The sequence below is a fragment of the Carassius carassius genome, chromosome 4 (assembly GCF_963082965.1).
Source record: "Carassius carassius chromosome 4, fCarCar2.1, whole genome shotgun sequence".
Classification (NCBI taxonomy): Eukaryota; Metazoa; Chordata; class Actinopteri; order Cypriniformes; family Cyprinidae; genus Carassius; species Carassius carassius.
The window spans coordinates 17624537-17644469 of record NC_081758.1 but is presented as its reverse complement, the minus strand read 5'-3'; the positions used below and the strand labels follow the sequence as shown (position 1 = coordinate 17644469).

Genomic DNA, 19933 nt, shown 5'->3' with positions numbered 1-19933 from the left:
CCCCATGTCATCCCCCTCCTCCCCAGAAAACATGTGCTGTGTCTGAAATCGCTCACTCATTCACTAATTCCTATATAGTGTATGGCAGTTGAGTTTACTATATCAGGAAGGAGTGAACAAATAAATAAGTGAACGGATTCGGACAGTGACTTAGCCTATTCACTGCGTGTGAGACTTGGAGCTGATGCAAAAGCATTGCCATATGTACTTTTATATTACACGTACCTAATTTAAAATAATATTAATTCCAATAACACTCAAAATTACTTTATATTGCAGTTATACATACCTCAACGTCAGCTTTGTGGTTTCATCGATGGTATATAATTATTTTCTGTAATGCTTTTATGTTCATAATCATTAAATGCTATTAAAATACTGAGAACAAAAATAAACACACATAAACACGTTCATAATTATGTATTTATTATTTTCAGCATCTTGACACTCTCTCAAGCAGCGTTTTGAGCTCAGATAAGATGGTTGTAGAGCGTCCTCAGGCGACTGTTAATTTAATTTTACATCAGAATACACTACCTGTTATTAACGAAAAAAATGTATCCACCAAATTATCATAATCTTTGTAAGTTAACAACGATGCCACTTCAGTAAATTAGTCAAATATTAAACAGAGTTATTGCCTACATAACATATTTTTATATAATGTAGGAAAAACGTTAAAACAGAAATAATAAAGATGTAAATGTCATCTCTCATTCAAACTCACTCGCTTCCAGCTACTCCACATTGGATTCTGGGAAATAGTGCTTCAGCGAGTGTACGTCGGTTGTACACTCGAAATCAGAATGAATTGTGGGTAAAAAGTAGTGGACAAATGTAGGGAATGAAGTAGTTCACTCAGAATTCGGACAGCACTACAAAACGGCTGACACCCCATATAGTGCACTATATAGTGGATAGGCAGCAGTTTCGGACACAGCAATGGTGATACAGACACACACCCCTCTAAGGCAAACCCCTTGCCAGTGTTCAGTGATGCAAACCAGCCAATGATCTCACACTTCTGCATACGTGTGTCTACATGATGTGAAGAGATATGAGGAGAACAGCAGAGAAGTTATACAAATAGCTACAAATAGATGATGAAGTGAAAGTGAATGACCCTGAGTTTCAGTTTGCCTCCAGCTCCAGCATCTATGCATGCTCAGATTGCATTCAAAGATGCTGGAAAACTGCAGTAGAGCATTTAAAACCAAGCTGTAATAAACAGGTATTGCATGTCCAGAAAGAGTGTTTGGAACAAATGCATAATAAACAATATAAATTTTAAGGATTATACATTACTATTAACATATGTCATTCAAAAGGGAATGAGGTCCAATGATGTTTGGACTGCAATTTCCCAAAATATATTCCTTTTGTGCTCCACAGAAGAAACAAATAACAACATTAGGGTGAGAATGGTGACTGAATTTTCATTTTTGGATCAACTATCCCTTGCATTGTCCCCTGCCTATATAATTTATGCTATGCCTAATGTCTCCTATAAACTGAAAATTCTTGATAGAAAAAAAAATTCTATTGGACTGAATAAACTAAGACATTATTACACCACACTTCAACCATCAAGGTTGCAGGAAAATATGAAATGCTACTCCTTGTATTTCACCAACTTTTTTGAGAGGCAGCTTCTCCAATGTGTTATTTTGTGGGGAAGCTCCTTGATCGTTTTCTTTGAAAGCTGGGTTTCTCTTTGCCAGAGAATCTCTTTGCCAGATTGCATTGTTTTGAAGATATCTGGCCTTCGTTTCATATTTTTCAACAAGACCAATTTAATATTACTTTCTGGATTTGTATGTAAAACTCACTAAAGCAAGGTAAGTCACTGACACAGTCCACCCTTATACATTTGCTACACTTTACCACATATTTTTACCGAATATATGAATTTTAAATGGATATAAATTTGTCAATGTAATTTAATTTTTCATAAAAAATTTTGCTAAACATATTTTCCTTATTTTGCGCTTCTTTGGCAATAAACGTCATTTCAATAAAAATCATCAAACCTTATGGGTCAAGATGCTTTTGCCTGAGTCTCTCTCTTTCTCTTTCTCTGGCTGTGTCCAAATTCAGGGTCTGCATCCTCCTTAGGATCCTTCCTACCCGGTTGAAGGAGGAGGGGTCCTCCGACGACCGCGAAACCTGGAAGTCGGTGTTTGTGAATTTGGACAGCCTACCCTTCTTTCAGTTCCCTCCCTTACCCGTTGCTCATATCCTGTCGCCTAGCAACCGTGACAGCGCTAAGCAAGAAGCGGGAAAATGGACAAACAAAGTTATTCTCCTCATTTTAAATCTTTTTGAAGGAATAAAGCAATTAAATAAATCAAATACTTTCTTTGCTCGTTGTCGGAGAGTTTTTTTTTATATCAGACTACAAGACAGTCATATCCAGGTAAGCCATTATAGCCTATTTTCATTTATGTTTTAAAACAAAATGCCTAACTAGACAACCACTGAAAAAAAATATTTTTTTGAAAAGCCAGTTTTTAAAAAACGTACTCCTCTCCCACTCCGCTACCGCTCGCTTCGTCCGCCATTACGCTCTGCCGAAAAGAATTATGGGATAGGTAGGACGGGAAAGGATCCACCACATCCATCCTTCCAATTCGGGGAAAAGGAGGACGTATTTGTGGGCCGCATTTGAAGGATCCTACGAATTTGGACAGCCTTCGTCGCGGCGCTGTGACGTAACATCCTTCAAATGAGTACTCCGAAGGATGCAGACCCTGAATTTGGACACAGCTTCTGTGAACCTGTCGGAGAAACCTGTGGTCCAGCAGCTCATTCAAGCCTGGCTGAAGTGCAAATTGGACATCTGTGCTGCCTCCAGTCTCACAAAGACTCTCGCCCACTACTGTAGCCCACATTCACACTCTCAAATCTGAGAACGCTGGAACACAGGGACAAACACCACCAATAGTGGCATTCACAGACACGAGACAGAGACAGTCAGAGCAAGAAATCAAGTTTTCAGCTGAATCTGGCCTCTGCATGCATTGTGGTTAGAACCCCACTGGATTCACACACTTTTCGTCTGTGCTGAGTGCAGAAGAAAAAATGAAACTCTTTTGCATAGATTCAGTTATGGTGATGTATGTATAACAGAGCTGAGAGGACTACAACGACTGACTTTTTAATGCTGCATCACATGTCTCCAATGAGAAGAAGAGGTGGCTGATGCTGGTGGTTAGGTTACTGTATGATGATTGAAATCGTGAAATTACCTAAGTCGATTAGTAAGTAAACTGCAGAATGTTATATTTTCTAATGCACGCACAAATCGCATGTATTCTGACAGGTTCCATGGTTCAAAGTCCAAAGCGAAAAACAATAAACATCACTGGCATAGTTTTGTACCTCAAATCTATTTTTGCAGGCTACCTATAGACATGACTTAAAGGATAAGGTATTACTATTTTCTTTCTAGCGTGTTTAATGAATGCAGCCTACCATAAACCATACTTTAATATCATGTGCCACACCTGTGATTTGATCTTACATGCATCTACTGTATATTTCATACATCCCAAAAACATCTAAAACTGCTCATCTAAATCCTTTAATATTCAAAACAATATCACAAAATCCAACCTGTTTTCACTTCCACTCTATTTTGAATTCACTCAAGAGAAGTTCATGAAATCTGGTCACCCTCTGTTCTGCTCCGAAACTTTTGCTTTATGTTTTTAGCCACATAAACAGATATGCAATGATATTAGGGAATGGGGGAGAAGTGTTTTTTGTTCTTAAAGGGCCATTTCTCATAGGATCATACCTGGAGCAGAAATAAAATGCTCACATAATCCTTAAAAGAGTCAATCTCTTTCCTTTGAACATCAAACAAATATGCACTACAAATAAAGCCAAAGAATACAGATGTAAATGAACAAAGATAATTAAGTGCATGCGTAAACAAATCAACTTCAGACTCAGTGAACTGCATTTGAACTTTCAAAGCCACATGCAGGTTACAGCAGAATTAGAAACTTTCCTAAAGGCACACAAAAGTACACACACAGTCTAATAAGCCAACATGTGATACTCATAGGAACAATCAACACTCTTAAACCTTATAACATGCACACAGCCCTGGAGCTTTGGAAGGAGTAGTGCTTGGTAAAGCGTGAATGTGTGAACAGTGAGAGTAATGTAAATCAGAGCACAGAGCTCACTCAGACGAAACACCACAACCAAAAAAAGATGAAAGATGGTCTATAATGTATCAGAAAGACCACGTTCACACCTAAAAAAATGTTGAAAATTCATGTGACTCAAAAAACACAAACAACAGCCTACTCAAATATCAATACACCACTGAGATTAAACTAAAATATACTATATATACTGTATATATGTGTGTGAGTGTGTGTATAATAATGCTAAATATTATTCTTACTTAAAATAAATGTTTTCTGTTGAAAAATGTTTTTTATTTATTTATATATATATATATATATATATATATATATATATATATATATATATATATAAATAAATAATATATTCACAATATTTTTTATGTATATATTTTGTAACATTATAAATATATTATATATGTGTGTGTGTGTGTGTGTGTGTGTGTGTGTGTGTGTGTGTGTGTGTGTGTGTGTGTGTGTGTGTGTGTGTTTAATATATAATATAATTTCACAAACTGATCTAAATGTTTTTAAAGGATCAACATTACCTCTCCCAATGCTTCATATCTTTTCTGGTTCCATCTATGCAGGTCCTCTTTATAGTTGAAGACAAACGGCTCTCCTGTGTGCATGTGTCTCAACTGACCATCTGCAGAAAAGAAAAACAATCATACACAACTATACAACTTTGTAATGAAATCATAAAAAGTGTGTCTTTAAAAGCTTAAGAATGACTACATTTGGTTTGTGTAGGAGGTCTTCCATAAACCAAGTTTTAACTCATTAAAAAAGACAGCCCACATTTATTCTGCTATTGGCATTTCCTGCTTGGGTCTGAGACTATACTCTATTGTATGATCTATAACCTCCCTATAACATTTTTCCCTCAGTTCTACTTCAATTGCAGACGAAGGGAATATTAAGGACGATATTAGTGCAGAGTATCTTGAAGTGGAGTGTGAGGGATGGCATGAAGCCAAAGCCTTTGTGAGCCGACAAGAAAAGAATGTTTTACAACATAAAAGTTAAGATGACTTACATTGGCCATCACACACACGAAAGCCATGTTGTTTTCACAGCAAGGACACAACATTGGCAGGCTTGAACTCAAGTGAATCACACTTTACCTTCACATTCACCAACCACTTCGCACCTGCAGTTTGAGAAGCATCAAACACCTCAGCCAATCCTATTCTCAATGGTAGATGGGATCCAATGAAACACTTTTGCATTGACTGAAAGCCTTAGTATTTGAGGCCTTGAGGGCAGTCCAAAGGTCATTCTACGTGTCACGCTGCGACCTTCAGTCCAGAAACTCAGGCCTGCTTGATGTCCATCTTTCCCTTCATGCAAATAAATACGTTTGGCTGGCTTCCCCCCATCTGGCAGGTACAAGCCCTGCGAACAGCTAATGCTTCTCCTGCCCCCCTTACTTTGGCCTTCTGGGACAACTGGCAGGCCTTCCTCAGACAGCTGGTGCTGCAATAGCGGTCTCTCCGCCACTGTACCTCAAGCCACCAGAGATCTGAGAGCGTCCGTGTGTGTGAGTGTGGCTGGACCACTGCAACTGTTCCCTCCTATGAGCATCCTTTGAGGGGCTCGTTTGAATACGGGCCAGCCGACTTCATTCAAAGTGACCCACTTGAATACTACTGTTCTGCAAGACTGGACAATGAGGCCTGGCTTTTGCCAAGTACTGATACTGCTAAACAGCTGCTGAGGTGGACGAGGTAAACAACAACCCCATGCTTAGTTAGGACTAATGGTGTTTCAGGGGAAAGGCTAAATGACTGGCATGTATGCCATATACAGGGCTCCAAACTGTGACCAAATGGTTGCATTTTGCGAGTATTTTTATTGCCAGTGCGACTAATTTTTGTGAGTGGTCACACTGGCACGACCAGCACGTTGCCAAACTCATAATTCTGCCATTTATGTTACATTTGAGAAACATCAAACGGCAAATGAAAATGAAAGCAAAACTAAGCTGTTTTTACCAAGGCTGCATGTATGTATGTACAGTACGTACTTATCTATCCATCCATCCATCCATCTACCTACCTACCTATCCATCCATCCATCCATCAAAAAAATACAGTAAAACAGTTATCATTGTAAAATATTCTAACATTTTAAAAGGATGTTGTCAATTTTTTTCATTTATTTTAAAATATTATTTATTCCAGTGATGAATTTTCAGCATCTTCACGGTCACATTATTCTTCAAAGGTCATTCTAATATACCGAGTTGGTGATTTGGTTATTATTATCCGTGTTAAAAAGAACTATGCTGCTTAATATTTTCGTGGAAACCATGATACATGTTACATGATTATTTGATTAATAGAAAGTTCAAAAGAACAGCATTTAATTGAAATTAATTGGAATTAGTTTTTTTTTTTTTTAAGGAATTAGAGGGCACCAAACATTCCTAGTAATACAATTCTATTCCACCAAACAATACAACACTGAATAACATACTAAATATAGAGAGTGGTTGCTAACATTTCTGAAAGGTTTATTAAGAAAGATAGGCCCATCTATTTTACTGTTGTTTTAGTGTTAAATCTAATATTGACCTCTCTGATTGCCAATGTGTTTAGTTAAAATACTCAAAGCATTCACACTTAACCAAAAATATCATCATACTTTTGCAATCACCCTAGCGCAAGGCTCCACAAAAAGAAAAACAGCTTTGAAGATAAAAGATTGCATAAGCACTTTCATTCCCCGCATCTCAAAGCTCCGGCACTTTTTGCACAGTTAGCAAGTGATAAATCCAACATGGCTAACTCGGAGAGTATTACACTGTACGCTTTCATCGTTAGCTGTTCAACAACATGTAACACTAAAAGGCCGTATATCAACAATGAACTCTGAAAGCAGAAGGAAGACGGCATGTATTGAAACCAACATGCAGTGGAAGAACAGCTTCTTCCGTCTTCTTCATAACACAGGCTCTCTGAGGAATACCCCCATTCAACTTGTTCTCCCTGCTTTAACCTGGCATAATTAGCATGCTTTCTCAATTTTTAGCTTAATGAGGTATACATAACCTTGGATTTCCAGTAATGAATGAGCTGAAGGCAGACTGGGATGAAGTCATCATGCCACATGATTTGTAAAAAAAATACATATTTCAAATGCATGCATATTTCTTGTGGGGTTATCTCATTAGATCCCCCAGAAACCACAAAAGACCCACAAAAAATAAAAAGCATTTTTACACTGTGTACACTGTATTTTTTTACATAGCAAATGACATATCCTCGCCTTAAAATTATTATTTTCTGGTCTTGACCTTCTCAACTGTATTCAACAATCCAAATCATAATGTTAATTATATAATTATATAATCATAATATTTGTGAAGCTCTTCTTTTCAACCCTGTAAGCAAAGTTATTGAAATTAAATTATTCAAATTAAACTAATATTTTACTTTAAGTTATGGTAAATGTTTATCAATAACCACAAAACTATCGCTAGTGAATGAAAACATAAGTAGAAGTAATCTTATTTAAATTTACTTACGAATCTAATAATTACAAAATACAATAATAATTATAAAACATAATATTATTAAAATAAAATTATTTTAAAAATTAATTTTGGAAGTTTGTTTAATAATTATTACATTACTCAAATCAAGGTTTTAAACTATATTTACATGCCCCATTGCTATTTGTCTTGTATAATATTCACTTTGACCAATAAAGGTTATGCACCCATTAGTTGACTTTTGTATCCAATTTAAATGATTATTGCAAGAAAATAACATAAATCAAGGACTATACTATACTATATAACTATATTTACGCATTGACACAAATCCGAATTTGACTCATATAATGTAGTTTAACAATACCTTTTTTTTTTTATTTGCAGCACCCCACTGGATGACTTTAGACCCTATTCTGTATTCTATTTGAGCAAATCGACATAAACCCTACATTAAAAAGTTAATGTTCAGAACTATACTTGGGCTCAATAGCCATTTTACATTCATCTCAGAGAGTGAGAAGTTGCAAAGTAAAACTTTCTTATAAAATCGAATAAAAGTGATACTCTTTGGGAGACTGATATAAGGTATTGCAGATGCTAACAGGAGGTGTTTTAGAGAGAGGAGCAAGGTTATGCAAATCTAGCCGTCAAACCGAGCACAAGGCTGAGTAAGCCACTGACAGCCCATAGCATGCACAACTTGTCCATTCAGCTGCCACAGACTCCAGAGACTCTGAAACAGACAGCGCTATCACAGCCTGCTGCCAATAACCAATGAAACCTCTAACGCACAATTCAAATGCATTTAAACCTTCATAACCACAGACAAGGTGCGAAATCATGCTATTAAAGTACAAGGCCAAATGCTATTTGATGGTGTAGCTGGCATGTATGTCTTGTCATATAATGAAATCGTTTACTGTGTCTAAAAATGTTTAGAATAAAGACAAGCAAAAGGGTCTTACGTTCATTGAAGGCGTATTCAAACCCATCCAGAGTTTCAGGAAAGTTCAGCGGAGGCTCGTCTTTTTTCATCAGCTCATCTAAATCGATCCTGGACAATAAATCTAGAAAACAAATTAATATACAAACAATTAAATAAATAAATAAATACGCAATAAGCACACAAACCCATCCATAATTGAATTTGCATTTTTATACATATGCATGTATTCACAGTTTACCTTTTAGTGCAGTAGTTTTTTCTTTTTCTTCTTGTGCCAAGAGCTGGGCCATAGTTATCCGAACTAAACAGAAGAGGAAGATGCTGGCTCTGACAGGCATGGACACACCACTACACAAATATTACTGCACGTCGCCCTGATCAAGAATAAATAAATAAAAAATGACTAAACGACAAGCCTTCTAATGCTACGACTTTTATTGCCACAACACCATCAAAAAACATGTGCGTTGCCTGTAAATTCATTATTATGAATGCATAGAATGCATTATAGAAATTACGTAGTAACTATAAAACAGTCAAATTATAAAGCAGTAATATTCAAATATTTCCAACATTAGACTGATTGTCAAACTGCTTACAAATCAAAACAAAAAAAGAGGTGTTACAAATCATTAAAATAGCATAACAATAATAATCATAATAATAAATATCGTTTTTAAACAACTTTTGTAATGAAATCACAAAGCATTAAAACATGATCACGACAAATTATAAAACATAGTATGCTTAAATGTATCAGTTAAATGATGTGTCAATAATATTGATAGTGTCAATAATAACGTATGGGAAATTGTACAGTTTTTCTGTGACAGACAACTGATCAAAAATAGAATAATGTATTAACTACATTATTTAATTAGCATGTAATTTGAGTAGTGCAAATAATCAATAATAATAATAATTTGATTATTTACTGCCTTTTAAAATTACATAAATATTGACAGTGAATTTGTTGACTTGGGCAACATAGCTTCTAACGTAATGTTAAAGTTTCTAGCTAATAATGCTGCTGCTCTGCCTTTAAAGAAGAGTTCTGTTCGTGTGTAAGCAGTCAAACAGCAGTAAAACTCGTCGTGTTGAATCTAATCTTAGTTTACTTGCAGTGCACTTTGATCTGACAGGTCAAACTGTCTTTATGGTGGTAACTAGCATCAAGCTAACACCTTGGTGCAGCTCTAAACCCAAGCGTGCTGAATCGAGACTCACATGCACCTGAATCTCAAGTGTCAGCGTTTAGAGAAACAGAGTGAAAGCAGCGATCTGCTGTTTCCGACATGATCGGAGCATGTAAACAGAGTCAAAGATTCCCTGCGTGGACCCCAGCCAATGTTTCTAAAGCACTAAGTTACTCATCAGACAGATGGGATAAGAACTTCACGAAACACAGCGAAATTGATCACCCCGCTGAAGAGCTAGATGAAGACAGTGGGAGAGGTAAATGTGGATTTGCATGCATGTCGCTCCGCTCACGTACCATAACAACAAGCACAATGTGAGATTTCACACATTCTGCTTCCTCCTTCTGCCAAACAGGAAGACACACTTCCGTCTCGTCGGAAACGGAAGCGTTTTACACACGTTCCAGCTGATTGGCGGGATTTAAAAAGACAGCGCCACTTTTCACTCAGACACAGAAGAGCTTACGGATGCATTACATACTAACGCTTTCATTGCAGTAATACTTCATAAACTTCAGCTATCGTTTTTTTTTGTACAATACGTTAAAATAGAGTTTAAAATATTCTTAAAGACAATATCACGCCTTCGTGAATCAATGAATCAATGAATAATCACACGCGATAAATAAATAACACATAAATAAACTCCACGAGGATTTTTTTCTTCTTCATTTTTTAATATTTTTTTGCGGCAACATTCAATTTATCTTAATGTAGGCTAATAAAACAACTACAACCATTAAAAAAAATATATATAAAAATTTAGAAAATGGTCAGAAACACAACATTACTGAAACAACTAAACTACTAAAAAAAAGATAAAAGGCCCATTCAAAATATGAACAACAACCATAATAGTATCTCAATAATAGTAAAATAGCAATGGTTGAAACAAATTGACATTTATGAAATCGTTTACTTATTTTATGTAAGTATTTATTTATTTAGTTTTGGACCTGTGATAGAACTTTATACATCAGCAAATCTTTCTGCATGAAAAATCACCTCTGCTGGACTTTTCATTTAACCGTCCACAAGGTTTACAGGATTAATCAAGAGCTGTTAAGAATCTCTTTCCAATAATCATATTTTATGCATGCATTGTTTTTATTGTTATTCTACACTCACTGACTGTCTGAAACCAAAGAGAACCTTCTGTATTTACTGTGTCCCCTTCCAGCAAGAAACTCTCCAAAATCTATTTCCTCATGACTGTTATATTATCATTTGTTCAACAGATCAGTGGAGTACAGTTTTCAATTTAGTTTCCATCCAATACTGAGTGGAGTCATATTTCATCAAAACGTTGTGATTTTATTAGAGTTTAAAATATGTTTATTTATTTATTACTCATCTGCAACTGTAATTTCACATCCGCAGCACATCAGTGTTAACCATCTTCTTAGCAGCCACACACATTTTTTACATTAGTTTTTCCTGTTAAATAGTCACTGGGACTTTGCTAAGTTTCTTGACTTTTGTCGAAGTATGTCTTCTTTAACTGATTCACTAAAATCTTCTCTTCGTCCTCTAATGCTGCATCATCCTGAATCTGCCACCTGCATTTCACGAACACAGAAACCAGAAATGTGTGTTAGGCCAGCTCTCAAAAACAGGTAAAACACAGATCTTCCTTGCGCATAAAACTTCTTTACAATTTCACAATAAATCTGTTGTGGGCGATAGAGAGTATACACAAATGTAAAAAAAATAGCAAGATTACATTAGCACTGTTTAAGCCTCAAGCAGCACAGTCAGTGTCTGCTTACCACGTATTTGATGAATATTTCACACACAAATGCAAGAATTCACCAATTTCCATCTGTTTGGCTGGTATTAAGCAACTTATAGGAGTTAAGGTATACTGGCTTCTTTATTAGTCTGCCTGAAATTTAAAAGCTGGAATACACTACACAATTTATGCCTAGATTTTGCCCTGATTTGCAGTCTGGATTAGTCAACCCAAGCTGCTGAAAGTCAGAGCCAGTCTGAGTTGACATATTTCACCGAAAATTGTATATTGGACGCTGGCTTTATTAACTTATTAACTGAAAGGGGTCATATGATGCAATTTCAATTTTTCATTTCTCTTTGGAGTGTTACAAGCTCTTGGTGCATAAAGAAGATCTGTAAAGTTGCAAAGACTAAAGTCTCAAATCCAAAGAGATATTCTTTGTGAAAGTTAAGACTCTTCCACGCCCCCCTAAAAACAGCTAATTCAAACACGCCCCCACATCTCTACATCACTATTTGCGTAATGCTGCCCAAATGTTCACCAAAGAAGGCAAAGTCAGCTATCTTAACCGTCCGTGGCTTGTGTACTGCAAACACATATAGGAGCTTCATCACTGTGTCTGTCACGTGACTCTGTTCCCCTTTCGGGCTTGAACTGATGGTAAAACTAAGGACATTATTAACTCTCTTTACATTTATTTTTAAAGATGAAGCTCGCGAATATGGAAAGGGACATTACATTTTCGACGAGTGCTTGTGGTGTTCGGCCAATCACAGTGCACTGGGTCAGTTGACCAATCAAAGTAGACTGCGCTTGTCAGAAGGAGGGACTTTGTAGAAAACAATGCATTTGAGAGAGGCAGGGCATAGAGGACCTACAATAATGTACAGTATTTGAAAAATACATTAAAGCATATCAACATATAAATAATGAACTTTAAATAAGCACCATATGACCCCTTTAAGACTGTGAATCCATCTAGTCTATGGATAATCCACATTTGATCTTTTGAGCTAATTTTTAAAATTATTTTAGAACATTTCATTTTTCACACATCTCCTTAGTGACACTGATGACTGAAGTGTTGGCTGCTGAAAATTCAGCTTCCACCAGGAATAAATTTAATTTTAAAATATTAAAATAGATAACAATTCTTTTCATTTGTAATAACATTTTACAATACTATTGTTTTACCATATATTTGTTTGAATAAAGGCAGCCTTGTTGAGCATTAAAAAAAATTCAAAATAATATAAAACAAATTTTAATTATTCCAGTAACATTTCGGTAGCGTATGTCAATTGAATAATCAGTACTTATTATTTTTGGACAGCCCAAAATTCTGATCACAATATCTACATACATAGCAACAAAAGTTGTAATATGTGGTATTTAACTTTTTTTTTCCCCTAACCCAAAAGGACTAGAATTTTTGTGATAAAATGTAATGAATATATATGTACTACTCTCTCAGAACTGAAATTATACGTTAAGGTTTACAAAAATGGTTTAACATGCTGCTTAGTGGAGGAAAAAAAATGTAAAAAGAGAAGAAAAGATAATCTATAGTATCCGATCACAGGCTTCATCTGCACGCCGATGCATATTTCCTCACCTCAAAGAGCATCTTTCAACATCACACAAATGTGTTAGTTACAAAGTGTGTGAATTCCTCTTTTTATCTTTTTCTGTTCAAGGGTACAGCACATGTAGCTACAGATGATAATGTATATAGTCCATATATTCAATAGTGTAACAAAAGCCTATCAAAGGACTTGGTCTGTGCTCACAAAGCAGCTTGCAATGCGGCTGCATTGATTGAGCTTCCACTTCAGTCATTGTGAATGTGTCCCTATCAGACAAGCTATTTTCTCATCTATGGATGGCTGTGTCACTGTGGTAATTACAGGCTATATAGGGAGGTTTTGTTTATGTAAATATGTGTGTTTGATGCATGGGGCCCTCTCGGGCATGTCTCCTATCCGAGCGGCGTCTCTTTCCTCCTGTCAGAGTCACCTTAACAAAACCACTGGACCCGAACCTGACAGCAACAGCTCGACAGATGAGTGTGTGTGGGTTTTGTGCATTTATTTTCTGTCATCTCTCACTTTCTTTTTCTCCTGCACTGGTGGCATAGAAGGATTGTTATCCTCAGGAAAGGCCCCCAGGCACTAGTGTCTTCGGAAACACGATAAAAATAAATAAAATGTCCAAATAACAAGAAATTACACAGCAATGTATTATAAGTGTAGTATGCAACATCAAATCCTCAATAATAAGCTTAGAAGGAAATACTATGTGCCATTTTTTGAGTAAAGTGTATGTGTCTATCCATATCAGCCATCCAACATCTGCAGCAAGATGTTTTCAGGTGTCTTAGCTGGTGGCCCCCTGCCACCAGACAATGTTGTCATTATTTAGCACAGTTCAGTTAAAATGTTGTTCTCATCTGAGTGTCAGTGCCGACAGTTCGATATTGCTGAACATTTATTGTCTTTTATACCACAACTATGCAAGCCAAAGGCAATGGTGGCAAGGAACCCAAACTCCATGAACTGACAGAAAATAACTTTTTTTAAATGACTTCTGTGTGAGATGTGCTTCATACACTGTTAACATATTGACAGTAGTCAATGGACCTTTTCTGCCCATGAAATTTCACCAAAATTTCACTAATGTGACTGCACAGTAAGACTGAACAGAAAATATGTGCACTCTCTGAAGCGCCAGAAGGAAACAACCCAGGAAAATGTCAAACGGCCTCAGTCTCTCATCTCTGGTCAGTCATTACGTTGGCGCTACAAACAAATAACAAATAATGGAGAACACATGGACAACACAATATTTACAAATGTCAGGGACGTGCTGAAATGAACGAGAGAGAGTGAAGGCGAGGGTCGGGGAGGAAGAAGTGAAGACACTAAAGGTTTTTTCAATGTTTAATTTTCAAATAGGATTAAGCAGAATGACATTTAGCTGAAGGTTACTCTCCCTGTGCTTGTCGTCGTTGTCTTAGCTGATATTGATATTCAGGCAGTGGTCTGCAGCTTGTCAGTGGAACAAACACGCTTGATGAATGAGAACGCGAGCCACAGGGAAGTGTTAAGTGCAAATTTGAAACTGGTGCGTTTTTTTTTTTTTTTTTTTGGGAGCAAATGCGTAGATAGATGGTAAAATTACTTAGTAAACACCTCAATAACTTCCGTTTGTGTCCACCTATGATATTAAGAGCATATATTTTAAGTACCTCCGTTTATCAATGTCAGCATACAATCTCTAACTTTTGGGCGTACAGTCTGGATGCACACCTGCAAAGAACAGTAGAAAATCAAAATGTGTCAATAAAGTGAAATTTCTCATTCAGGTCATCAATCAAAAAGTACAGGTGTAATACCATCGAGCCTCATCTCGGCTTTTCACTATGTGACAAGACGTGGTAATAAGTCAAACCTGAGCCTCTTTTTCATAGTTGTGAATATTTAATGTGTCCTCACTGAGTTTCCAGTCTTTTAATGTTTCCTGACAAATACTAAGTGTCAGGCAGGTAATACAGCGGGCTTCTCTATCTTAATAAGCCCGGTGTGATGTGGTCTTTCAGTCTTATTGCACGGCTCATTTTTCATGCATTAATACCACTCTTGCTGACTTGGCTCTTCCTCTGCATAAAGAGCAGTCTACATGCATATATTTACAGATTCCATATAGTCCAGTGAAAATCAGCTTGCTGACACCCTTCAGCCATGTTTCCCTGCTTGTTTACTAATATCTGTATGTATTCTGTGCATAAAGTTACAATTCACAGACTTCATCTAGACACCAAGTATGCTGAGGATGCTTTTCACCAGTGAAGTATATATTTTAGTATTAATTCTTTCTTTTTTTTTTTTTTAAGAAGAAAGATTGCATGTACATCTAAGCATTAATATCTAATTCAATACCTTCATACATACAAAACGACAGCTTGCGCATTCCTCGCTGTTTCTGTTAACTTTTTTGACTCTTCATGTTGTGCAAAGGGTTTTGGGTAATATGAGCCTAAAAGTATATACACACTTCATAAATCTACTGGAAATAGTAAGCCAACAGGGCACACAAAAATAGATTATGGGCATGTCTGAACAAGTCCAGATTGTTGTGGTGAGCCACTGATAACCTCACAGACTGGATTCGAAATGTTGTATGGGTTTACGTATATTTGATCTACAGTATGGATTTCCTCAAACAAATTAATGTGGTTCTTATTCCCAAAACCTTGCGATGTATACATTGCCACAGCCGCGGGCCAGTTTTAACATTCAGACAGTGCCCATGAAAGTCATTTAATGTTGAAGCTATCTATCTTCACAGTAGGATCTACATCAGTGGTTCCCCACAGGTCAAGCCTGAAGAACAAGCCGAGTAACAGTCTTCCATACACTGTTCCTATCATATTAAAGTCTGGTCCACTGGGCTATCTTAACAATGTGCCATGTACGTACTGCAAGAGCAGCCCCATTTAGGAGAAGAGAGAAAGAGAAAGAACAGAAGAGGCTATTAGACTAACTGTCAGCTATTGGAGGGGTTTTCCTCTCCTCTACATGTTTTTGGGCGAGCAGACTACCAGCACAGTTACCGGCAGGTACCCGTGTTTATTTAAATGTGCGTCTATCAAACAAAGAGCAATGTGATGCCCAACACGGGCGAAGAAATGGTGATCTGAAAAGTCACGCTAATCAGAGGCTTTGCACATGCTTAGCACTTCAAATATCCATCGTAGCCCAAACCTAAATATTTAAAGTGATCAACTTTCTGAAAAGGTCAGGGCTTTCCATGCATGCCACAGAGGAGAGATGTTCTGAGGGGAGAGAGCACTCAGAACAGGGACCGGCCGTTCTGGCCTTGCCTTCAGATGTGAGGAATCCAGTTCATTTCATGCTTATGGCTTTGCCCTTTGGAAACCACAGAGGTGCTCTGCAGAGAAAAGGTTGTTCAAATACCTACAGATCTGAAAAGTATGGTTGAATACAGAAAAATGCTTGAGTCAGATAGGTGTGACTGTAATAATCCTGCTCTATCAAAACCTTTTTTGTGGATTACGGTCCATGTCTGTTAGCTCTGATGTTGTCTGTATGCGAGTGCACTCCTAAAATTTGACAAAAAAAAATATTTTTGCACAGTGGTTCTTGTCTGGCTTAACTTTCGGACAAATATTTTACTTTGAACACCGAGTGGAGAAAAAAGAAAAGAAAAAGAAAATAGTTTTAACACTTAAAGGGACAGTCACAAGTTCTCATCCAAAATATCTTAAATTGTGTTTCTGAAGACAAACAAAGCTTTTACAGGTTTGGAACACATGGGGGAAAGTTATTAATGACAAAATTTTCATTTTGGGGTGGAGTATCCCTTTAACAGGCTTTGATCGACTGTCAGTTGAATTTGCACCAAAAGTTTGAGTGGACACACAGCCTTCAGACCAATTTTCTCAACAAAATGTTGATAAGCCTATTTACTTTGATATCCTAATTACAAAATTACATTTTATTTTCTTATTTGCATGTAGCATTACTCCCTGCTGTCAATGGGCCATTCAAATGATCAAATACGTAGAGAGATCATTATATAAGAGATCAACTGGACAAAAAAATAATAAAAGCTATAAAGTCAAATCATTAATCTAGGAATATTCTATAAAATGAACATAACACCTCTCTAACTGTGGCTGTTGCCAGCACAATCTACAAACACCCACAGTGCAGCACATATTCCATCCGCGACTGTTTCTCGCTCCATGGTACTCTCCATCACCTCGCTCCAGGCCTTCTCATCCATCATCTCTCCTCCCCACATTCTTCTTCTACTCTGATCTCCAGAGCGCAAACGCCACTACAGCAGCATTGGCGGGCCAGCAGGCAGGCTAGACCCGGCACCTCAGGAGCGCGGGGGAGCGTGAAAGAGGAGCCAAGCGGCGGAGCAAGTGATCAAAGGAACACAGACAGCTCTTCCAGCAGCTGCCTTTGAAATGGCGAGCAGAAAGGTCTCACGTGCATGCTACAGCTTTAAACTCTCAATCCCCCACCTCTGATTAGTCCTGAAACATCAGAGAACACGGTCAGGACCAATGCACCTGTTTTAGACAAAGGGCTGGCAGAGCTTACTTCGCTATGCCATGCTGTGTGTACTGGGGAACAATTGAGCTGTCACACTTTGGGGTGTAGCAGAGTTCAGGTATATATATATATAAATATTACTTCAGTAAAACTGTATTTCTAAACTTCATTTGAGTAAAACTACAAGAGAGCATTTTTATGTTTTTGTATATTTTTGTACTTGTTAGTTAAAATGACTGATGCATGAAGGACAGTTTATGTTTGTTTGTTGTTAATGTTTGATTGATAGATGGATATTATTGATGCGCTTGTTCCACCTGCTTAAAAGCAGTGGTGGACAGTAACACAGTAGCTTTACTTTGTTACTGTACTTAAGTACATCTTTCAAGTATCTGTACTTTACTAGTTTTTTTAGTTTTTTACTTCACTACATTCCAAAGCATAAAATCGTACTTTTTACTTCACTACATTTCATAAAACATATTGTTAATCCTTATAATATATCATGTACTCTGACACACAGAAGCGGTGTCTGATTCAAGAACAAACTGATTCTTTTCAAGTTACCTTTTAAATCAGTTCGCAAATCGCACCAAAAGATTCATTCAGGAATTAGGATGATCCGAATGCAGCTGTTCTTGAGTCGACAACTCACTGACTCACTGATGGTCACAGAACCAGGAGATCTTGTGAACGCGTGTGCGACTGATGCTGCTAATTAATGTTGAATTTTAGGATTAATTATTGTAACTGAAAATTATATTTGGGTCAAAACTGTTATTTGTTTGTGAACAAAACCTGCTGTAAAGGGTGATCTATTTAATCCCACTGAAAAAACACTGATTTTTTGCACCCTTAGATTCCAGATTTTCAAAAAGTTGTATCTCAGCCAAATATCATCCTTTCCTAACAGCTTATTTATTCAGCTTTCGGATGATGCATAAATCTCAATTTTGAAATTTCTAAAAAACCTTGTGACCCTTGTGTCCAGGGTCACAAATCAGTTTTCTCTCAGGTACACTGCAGTGTAAGCTTCACAGTGAACATTACTACATCACTCTTGTCAGTGTAGTCCATATCAACAACAATTTTGACTCCATATAGTGGTTATTTTGAGAAAATTCCAGGTATTTTGAGTGGTAGAATTATAAAAAAATATGTGCTAATATAAAATTTAATTAAGTAGCCTATATAAAATTGCTAAATAAATCTTACTTTTTTACTTAAGTACATAAAAAATCAAGTACTTTTTTACTTTCACTCGAGTAAAATTGAAAAAGGAGTACTTTTACTGGAGTAATATTTTATTATAAGTATTTGTACTTTTACTCAATTACTTTTACTTTTTATAAAATACATCTACTCTCACAGATAAGATTGAGGTTGAGATCAGTTTGACATTATTATTATTAGTAGTAGTATTATTAATTGTTTTTGGATGCCAAAAATTCATAAGAAAGATTAGTTGATGCACATATGAAATATCCATGCTCTGCAAATTGAGATCATTGTTAATTTGTATTAACAAAAAATGATTGTAAATGACTAAATAAAAATTTTCAACATTAATCGAAGTAACTGAGACTAAAAAAGTGATCATGAGCAGTTATCCCAAGGAAAGATATCCATTTCAAAATGTCAAATTATTAAATAAGTTAATTTCACATCTACTATAATGAAATGTTGTTTGCAAAAAAACAAAAAAAACATCATCTATTAGCAGAGGCTAGTACTACCATGCTTTACCTCTTATTTATATCATGGCACTATCTGATTACCATATTCATGAATCTAACACACCTAAATGTTACTGTTAGATACTTCAAAAGTTAAAGTGCTACACAAGAAATATGACATTACCATCACTTTTCATATAATTTTTTCATGCTAGTAACATTTTTGTAAGAGCAGCTACAGTTGATCATTCTGAAGTTTCCATGTAGCTAAACTTGCATCGTGCACTGCACTGAAACATGTTTGCTTACAGTTCACGTTTTTATTTTGAGCAAACCGAGTAAACAAGATTGTAGTCTTTATCAGACTTGCATTGCATTAATAAGAGTGAACACCATTCCAAAGCCTGGCAGACAGTTCCCTGAGGGTGTATGCACACTTGTTAAGAGGCCAAAGACATTGATCATGCATGGTCACCCTCCAAGTGTTGAGTTCGTTCAAACACACCCAGTTCTTAACCTCCACTGCAGTTTGTCAAATAAAGCTGCAGCAGTGCTCTGTTTGCCCTTGACTCTGTCTCTTGTCAAGAGTGCACTCTCCTTGTCTGGATGACACCTCTCACAGAAATAGC

The 19933-nt window shown here is 36.6% G+C and overlaps 1 protein-coding gene and 1 pseudogene across 2 annotated transcripts in view; both read right to left on the bottom strand.

The window, feature by feature from the left end:
* Positions 1–10204, bottom strand: part of LOC132138834 (cotranscriptional regulator FAM172A homolog) — a 188995-nt gene extending 178791 nt beyond the window's left edge. Inside the window, exons 1-4 of one of the 2 annotated variants that reach the window (XM_059547708.1) lie at positions 10104–10204; positions 8847–8982; positions 8628–8729; positions 4709–4809 (exon numbers count right to left, since the gene is read on the bottom strand). In XM_059547708.1, coding sequence (XP_059403691.1) covers positions 4709–4809; positions 8628–8729; positions 8847–8946 — 303 coding nt within the window. In that variant the 5' untranslated portion in view covers positions 8947–8982; positions 10104–10204. The remainder of the gene's footprint in view (positions 1–4708; positions 4810–8627; positions 8730–8846; positions 8983–10103) is intronic. The other variant, XM_059547709.1, reaches the window with a different exon arrangement.
* A 958-nt stretch (positions 10205–11162) lies between these two features.
* The window catches only part of LOC132134739 (uncharacterized protein KIAA0825-like), a 114239-nt pseudogene continuing 105468 nt past the window's right edge, over positions 11163–19933 (bottom strand).